Source organism: Lucilia cuprina, chromosome 4 (assembly GCF_022045245.1).
Source record: "Lucilia cuprina isolate Lc7/37 chromosome 4, ASM2204524v1, whole genome shotgun sequence".
Lineage (NCBI taxonomy): Eukaryota > Metazoa > Arthropoda > Insecta > Diptera > Calliphoridae > Lucilia > Lucilia cuprina.
The window spans coordinates 93,447,595-93,455,658 of NC_060952.1; the positions used below are offsets into that span (position 1 = coordinate 93,447,595).

Genomic DNA, 8,064 nt, shown 5'->3' on the forward strand with positions numbered 1-8,064 from the left:
TTCAGTTCTAGTTCAGTTCTAGTTCAGTTCTAGTTCAGTTCTAGTTCAGTTCTAGTTCAGTTCTAGTTCAGTTCTAGTTCAGTTCTAGTTCAGTTCTAGTTTTGTTTTGTTCTAGTTCTGTTCAAGCTGTGTACCTGCTTCATTCTAGTTAAGTTCTGTTTCAGTTCTAGTTCTGTTCTAACTTTGTTCTAGTTCTGTTTATTTTCTGTTTTTCTTTTCAGTTTAGAAAATAGTACATATTGAAAAGATGTTCATAGAATTTTTTCTCTAGAAAGTCTATTGTTAAAAAGATTTCTATTAAAAATATTTGGCAGCTTTTTATTTCTCTTGTAAAAATGTATATTTCCTTTTGAAAATGTATTTCCTAAAAAATATATAACACTTTCCACCAAATATAAGTAACATTAGAAATTTTCAAATTAATAAACTGCCATTGTGTTAAACTTTAAAATTTTAGCTACATTTTTAAGGGGTTTGTTTTTATTTTTTTATATAAATTAAAAATTCAATTATCTTTTTCATTATTTTAAGTATTATTTTTTTTATATTTATTATGGATGGTTTAACATACTGGTAAAAATATGCTTAAACTCTAAAGTTTGTAAATTAAGCATATTGTATGTTTAACCAACTTATGTTGAATATTTTTATTATCTACTAATATACATATTTTTTTCTACACAATGCACTGAGATTATTTGTTTTTTTTTATATATATATTTATCTCATTTACACTTTACATTTATTATTATTTTTTTATTTAAATAACAATTTATAGTTATAATAATGGAAATAAAGTTTTTTTTTTTTATAATAATTTTTTTAATGTACACATTTTGAAAGAGTTTTTTGACGAAACGTTTTGAGGGATTTGTATAAAGAAATTATTGAGACTTAAGCCAAACTTTGTTACAAATTTTTTGGATAAACTTTCCTTAGAGTTTTGTTGTTTATTGTATAGAAAAAATTAAAACTAATTTTCAAGGCTTAAGAATTTTGTGAAATTTCTTTAGAAAACAAAATTGTCAATTACAGTTTAGAAATGCAAAATTTTTATTTATTTAACTAATGGGGTTTACGACATGTTTTCTTTATTTTTTCCTTAAAAAATTTTTTCAATTATTATTTTTCTTAAATATTTATTCGCCAAAAAAAAGAACAAATCTTATGCTAAAAACAAAAAATTAAAAAAAACATCATATTCTAAATTAATACACAAAAAATAACCAAAAAATATTTTAAAAATAATTAAAAAAAACAAACAAATTCATTATGAAATAAATTAATAAATATTTAATTTATTGTTAAGTAGTTAAACGCAAATCAAATAAATTGTTTAATACAAATGAAAAATATTATAAACGACAAAAAAATACTAATAAATAAAATAATAAAATTTTTATTAATTATATGACAACATTATGATAATTAAATAATATTAATATAATAAAACTATATAAAATTAACAATCATTTAAATCATACAACAAAAACATATTTGCAAAAAAAAGAACTAATTAATATGAAAAAAGAAAACTCATTATATAATTACAAAAAAAAAAAACCAAGCCAACCAACCTACCCCGCCCACAAAACACCTTAAGATACAAATTTCTTTAAACAAAAAAAGTAAAAGATTCCCAAATCCCATAATTTTCAGTTAAAATTTTTATAAACAATTTTTTGTTGCAACAACTTTTTCAAAATTTTGAAAACTTTTTTACTTTCTTTTTATTTTTAGTTTCAAAGAATTTTTATGTTCAAAAAAGTTTAGATGATTCTATAGAAAGCTTTTTATTTGAATATTTTTCAATGGAAAGTCTTTTTTTTTTTTGAAAAATTTTCTATAGAAGAACTTTTGCTTAAAAGAATTTTCTATTTTTTTTAAAGAATTTTCTTTCATTTAAAAGTCTTTTCTCTACAGAATTTTAATTTCATAGAAAATCTTCTTTTGAATGATTTTTATATAGAAACTCATCTGTTAAAAGTTTTTCGTATAAAAAATCTACTTTTAAAAGTATTTTCTATAGAAATTCTTCTATTCAAAAGAATATTTGATATAAAATCTTCGGTTGAAAGAAAATGTTCAATTCGAAAAACTTTTCTATAAAATATCTTCAGTTGAAACATATTTTCACAAAGAATCCTCTAATTTGAAAGACTTTTCTGCAGAAAATCTTCTTTTAAATGAACTTTCTGCAGAAAATCTTCTATTTATTATGGAAAATCTTTAGTTAAAGGAATTTTCTATAAAAAATGTACTTTTCGGAAGAGTTTTCCATTGAAAATCGTTGATTGGAATGACTGTTTTAAAGCAAATCTATTGTTGAATGTCTTTCCCAAGAAAATAATCTTTGCGAAAGATTTTTCTATAGAAAATACTCTCTTGAAAGATTTATCTAAAGAAAATCTTTCATTCGAAAGATTTTTTGAAATACAAACTTTCTTTTGAAAGTTTTTCAAGTAGAAAATCTTTAGTTCAATGACTTTTCTGTAGAAAATCTTCTATTTGAAAGATTTTTCTGCAGATAATATTCTATTGAAAGATTTTTTGAAAGAAAATCTTCTGTTCAAAGTATAGAAACTTTTGAGTTAAACGACTTCTCTATAGAAAATCTTTTGTTAAAAGAATTTTCTATAAAAAAAACTTCTATACGCAGGACTCTTTGATAGAAAATCCTCTATTCAAAAGTTTATTATGTAGAAAATTTTCTGTCGTAAGACTTTGCTATAAAAAATCTTCTGTGTAATGTCATTCACAAGAAAATCTTCTATTCAAAAGATTTTTTAATAGAAAATACTCTGTTGAAAGATTTTTCTATAGAAAATCATTCATTTGAAAGACTTTTTGGAAAAAACTTTATTTGAAAGTTTTTCAAATAGAATATCTTCAGTTGAATTACTTTTTTATAAAAAAATTCTATCAAAAATATTTTTCAATAGAAAATACTCTGTTGAAAGATTTTTCTAGAAAATCTAAAGTTGAATGACTTTTCTGTAAAAAATCTTCTATTAGAAAGATTTTTCTATAGAAAATATTCTATTTGTCAATAAAAAATCTTCTTCAGTTGAAAATCTTACAATAGAAGCTTTTCAGTAAAACGTTTTCCCTATAGAAAATGTTTTGTTGATAGAATTTTATATAGAAAACCTTCAAAAGGCTTTTTGAAAGAAAATTTTTTTGTTAGTTTTTCCTATAGAAAATCTTCTATTCCAAAGAATTCTTGAATATATTTTTCATCGGAAAATCCTCTATTCGAAACACATTATGTAGAAAATATTCTGTTAAAAGATTTTGTTATAGAAGAACTTCTATTCAACATAGTTTTCATAGAAAATATTATATTGAAATTTTTCCTTTGGAAACTTTTCACTAAAAGAAATTCTATAGAAAGTCTTCTATTTAAAAAGAGTTTTTGTTAGAAAAAACTTCTTGAATGTACTTCCCATATAAAATTTTCTATTCAAAAGACTTTTTGAAAGAAAAAACTTGTTTTGATAGGTTTTTTTCTATAGAAAATCTTTTATTTGGAAGAAGTTTTGATAGAAAATCTTCTGTTGAATGTCTTTTTCAAAGAAAATCTTCTTTTTAAAAGATTTTTCTATAGAAAATATTCTGTTGAAAGACTTTGTTATAGAAAATCTTCTTTTATTAGTTTTTCCTATAGAAAATCTTCTATTCCAAAGACTTCTCGAATGTCTTTTTCATAGAAAATCCTCTATTCGAAAGGTTTTATGAAGAAAATATTCTGTTAAAAGATTTTGTTATAGAAAAACTTCTATTCAAAATACGTTTTCATAGAAAATATTCTATTGAAAGTTTTTCCTTTGGAAACTTTTCAATGAAAGAAATTCTATAGAAAGTCTTCTATTTAAAAATATTTTTTTGACAGAAAATCTTCTCTTGAATGTTCTTCTGATAGTTTTTTTCTATAGAAAATCTTTTATTTGGAAGACGTTTTGATAGAAAATCTTCTGTTGAATGTCTTTCTAAAAGAAAATCTTCTTTTTAAAAGATTTTTCTATAGAAAGAAATTCTATAGAAAGTCTTCTATTTAAAAATATTTTTTGATAGAAAATCTTCTCTTGAATGTTCTTCTTCTGATAGTTTTTTTCTATAGAAAATCTTTTATTTGGAAGACGTTTTGATAGAAAATCTTCTGTTGAATGTCTTTCTAAAAGAAAATCTTCTTTTTAAAAGATTTTTCTATAGAAAGTAGTCTTTTGAAAGACTTTGCTATAGAAAATCTTCTATTCAAAAGATTTTTTTGATAGAAAATATTTTTTTTGAAAGTGTTTTCTAAAGAAAGTTTTCAGTTGAAAGGCTTCTCTGTAGAACATCTTTTGTTGAATGATAGAATCTCCAATTTGAAAGACTTTTCGTAAGATAATCTTCTGTTGAATGTTTTTCCTATAGAAAATTTTTTATTTAAAACATTTTTTTGATAGAAATCTTCTTTTAAAAGTCTTTCTTATAAAAATTCTTCAGTTTAAAGGATTTTCTATGGAAATTTTGTATTTTTAAAGTTCTTTATAGAAAAAAATTTGTTTCAAAGACTTTTCTTTAGTTTTCAAACGTTTTCTATTGAAAATCTATTCCATTGTTTGATCGTTATAAATTTTATTCTTTTCGGTAAACAATCCCATGACATTTAAATATTTTAATTATTCGAAACTAATCTCAAATTTAAAAATAAATTTCTCAACAATTGGTATTATTTTTTATATAAAAAAACCCTAAAAAAAACATCCCATCATGTGACCCTAAACTACGATTCGTTTTTAAGAATTTCGAACTTATTTGTATTATTTTTAATGATTTAAATTAAATAAAAATTAAAATTTATCTCAAATGACGAAAAATAAAAAAAAATAAATTGATTTATATTGTAACAAAATTAAGTGATTTATATTAAAAAAAAAATTAAATAAAAAAACAAAAAAGAGAATGTAGTATAAAAAAAAGAATCCCTCAAAAAGAAAATAATTTAAATATGTTAGAAATTAAAAAAATAATAATATAAAAAACAAAAAACCTATAAAAATAATAAAATTTATAAATATTATAAAAAAAGATTTCTTTTAAGACTTTAATTGAAAAACTCTAAAAGTAAAAGGTGATCGATCATACGATCAAAATTTCCAAATTTTTCAGGCCCAAAACTAAATTGGAGAAAAAACTTTAAAATACTTTTTCTCAATTGCATTTATTTAATAAACTATAAAAAAATATGAAATAACATAAAAAAATACGTTGTGAAAACTTTACAACCAAGCCGTTGGAGCTCCCGATTTAGAACCAGCTGCTGCAGCAGCGGCGGCAGCTGACCAGGGTCCTAAAGACTCTAAATTGGGCACATGATTAGTACCGGCTGTTATGGGACTAAAAGCAGCATCTTTAGTAAAAGTCAAATGATGAGCAGCACCAGCGTTATTATTACGAGCCAATTGTCCCAATTTAGAGGCTTCATATTCAGTTTTTTGTATTTCCGCAGCAGCAGCATGAGCAGAACGTTGCAAAGCATTTGCTGCTTCAGCTTCTTTAGCCGAGGCAATGCGCTGTTGATGAGCTACAGCTGCTTTTGCAGCAGCCAAACGTTGTTGAGCCAATAACACCGCCTGAGCGGCAGCAGCAGCCTCAGAACGTTGTATAGCAGCAGCTGCTTCTGATTTTTGTGTCAATATTGTTGCACTGGCTTCTTTTTCCATTGCCATTCGCTGTTGATTTAAGACATTCTCTTTGGCTGCCTGCATTTGTTGTTGAGCTATTAAAACATTGGCTGAGGCTTGTTTAGCTGCCTGTATAGCATTGGCCACTTCATTGGGTGAGGGTCCCGACACCAAGCGACTTTATTATTTATGTAAAACAATTAATAAACTTATTTATATATTTTTTTCTTAAGATAACTTACTGAGCATTCCAGGGATTCCAACCGTTTTGAAAACCATTTAATTTTAAAGCAGTTTGTTGCCAACCAGATCCTCCAAAGCTAGCATCACCAATAAATGCATCTAAACTACGTTTGGGTACAGTTTTAGACACTTCATCATTAGTTTCCTTAACATGTTTGACACCAGCAGCCAACTCAACTCCTTGGACCACCCACAATACAGCAAACAAGGTAGATATAATCAAAATGCTCTAAAAATTTTTAAATCAAATTAAAAAAATCAATCATTCAAATCTATTGTTTAAAACTATTTATTATAGAAAATCTTTTGTTTTAAGGATCTTCTATCGATTTTGTATAGAAAATATTATGTTTTAAATATTTTCTTTAGAAAATATTACGTTTTAAGGATTTTTATAGAAAATCTTTCGTTTTAAAGACTATCCAGACAAAATCGTTCTTTTTAAGTTTTTTAAAGAAAATCTTTTGTTTTATCGATTTTCTAAAGAAAATCGTTCGTTTTTAGGATTTTCTGAAGAACATGGTTCATCTTAAAGATTTTCTAAAGAAAATCGTTCATTTTAAAGATTTTCTACAAAAAGTCTTCTGTTTCAAGACTTTTGTTTAAAAATCTTCACTTTTCTATAGAAAGTCTTCTGCTTAAACAATTTTCAGAAACTTCTGTTTAAAGACTTTTCTATAGAAAATCTTCTGCTTGAACACTTTTCTAAAGAAAATTTAAGATTTATCTAAAGAAAATCTTCTATTTGAAGGCTTTTTATTGAAAAACATCTGTCTGTTGTGTTTAAAGACTTTTCTATAGAAAATCTTCTGTTTGAACACTTTTATATAGAAAACCTTCTGTTTGAAGACTTTTCTATAGAAAATCTTCTGTTTAAAGACTTTTCTATAGAAAATTTTCTGCTTAAAGACTTTTCTATAGAAAATTTTCTGCTTAAAGACTTTTCTATAGAAAATCTTCTGCTTAAAGACTTTTCTATAGAAAATCTTCTGCTTAAAGACTTTTCTATAGAAAATCTTCTGCTAGAACACCTTTTTATAGAAAATCTTCTGTTTGAAGACTTTTCTATAGAAAATCTTCTGTTTGAAGACTTTTCTATAGAAAATCTTCTGTTTGAAGACTTTTCTATAGAAAATCTTCTGTTTGAAGACTTTTCTATAGAAAATCTTCTGTTTGAAGACTTTTCTATAGAAAATCTTCTGTTTGAAGACTTTTCTATAGAAAATCTTCTGTTTGAAGACTTTTCTATAGAAAATCTTCTGTTTGAAGACTTTTCTATAGAAAATCTTCTGTTTGAAGACTTTTCTATAGAAAATCTTCTGTTTGAAAACTTTTCTATAGAAAATCTTCTGTTTGAAGACTTTTTTATAGAAAATCTTCTTTTTGAAGACTTTTCTATAGAAAATCTTCTGCTTGAACAGTTTTCTTTAGAAAATCTTCTGTTTGATTACTTTTCTATAGAAAATCTTCTGCTTGAAGACTTTTCTATAGAAAATCGTCTGTTTGATGACTTTTACTACAGAAAATCTTCTGTTTTAAGACTTTTCTATAGAAAATCTTCTATTGAAGACTTTTCTATTAAAAATCTTCTGTTTGCAGACTTTTCTATAGAAAATCTTCTGTGTAAAGACTTTTCCATAGAAAATCTTCTGCTTGAACACTTTTCTGTAAAAAGTCTTCTGTTTGAAGACTTTTCTATAGAAAATCTTCTGTGTAAAGACTTTTCCATAGAAAATATTCTGCTTGAACACTTTTCTATAAAAAGTCTTCTGTTTGAAGACTTTTCTATAGAAAATCTTCTGTTTGAAAACTTTTCTGTTGAAAATCTTTTGCTTGAACAATTTTCTATAGATAATTTTCTATTTTTTACTTGAAAATATTCTTTGTAAAGACTTTTTCATAGAAAATCTTCTGTTTAAAGACTTTGCTATAGAAAATTTTCTGTTTAAAGTATTTTTTATTGAAATAAAGAATTTCTTTTTAAATAATATTTTTTTTTAACTTTAAAATAAATTTACCACAGATTTTGCCATTGCTATATATATTTATTGAACTGAATATTATTAAAGAAAAAAACTCTTAATTCAACTTCTTCTGTTGATGCGGCTGAAACTGTACTAATGATTTTATCTAAACAATCTAAAGTATTTAT

At 24.3% G+C, this 8,064-nt stretch overlaps 2 protein-coding genes across 2 annotated transcripts in view; both read right to left on the minus strand.

Moving 5' to 3' along the window:
- LOC124419295 overlaps positions 1 to 1,084 on the minus strand; it is a 5,136-nt gene extending 4,052 nt beyond the window's left edge. The window contains exon 1 of the mRNA XM_046947989.1: positions 1,080 to 1,084. Within this exon, the coding sequence (XP_046803945.1) occupies positions 1,080 to 1,084 (5 nt within the window). The remainder of the gene's footprint in view (positions 1 to 1,079) is intronic.
- A 4,103-nt stretch (positions 1,085 to 5,187) lies between these two features.
- On the minus strand, positions 5,188 to 8,064 carry LOC111680167. The gene is made up of 3 exons (XM_023441794.2): positions 7,931 to 8,064; positions 5,912 to 6,141; positions 5,188 to 5,847 (listed from the first exon to the last, which is right to left on the minus strand). The coding sequence occupies exons 1-3, from the start codon at positions 7,943 to 7,945 to the stop codon at positions 5,265 to 5,267; spliced, it is 828 nt and encodes a 275-aa protein (XP_023297562.2). The 5' UTR covers positions 7,946 to 8,064; the 3' UTR covers positions 5,188 to 5,264.

Excerpts from the sequence above, each read along its gene's own strand:
- LOC111680167 (XM_023441794.2), bottom strand. Across the intron at positions 5,848-5,911 it reads TGGAATCCCTGGAATGCTCA|TCGCTTGGTGTCGGGACCCT; the intron begins GTAAGTTATCTT and ends TAAATAATAAAG.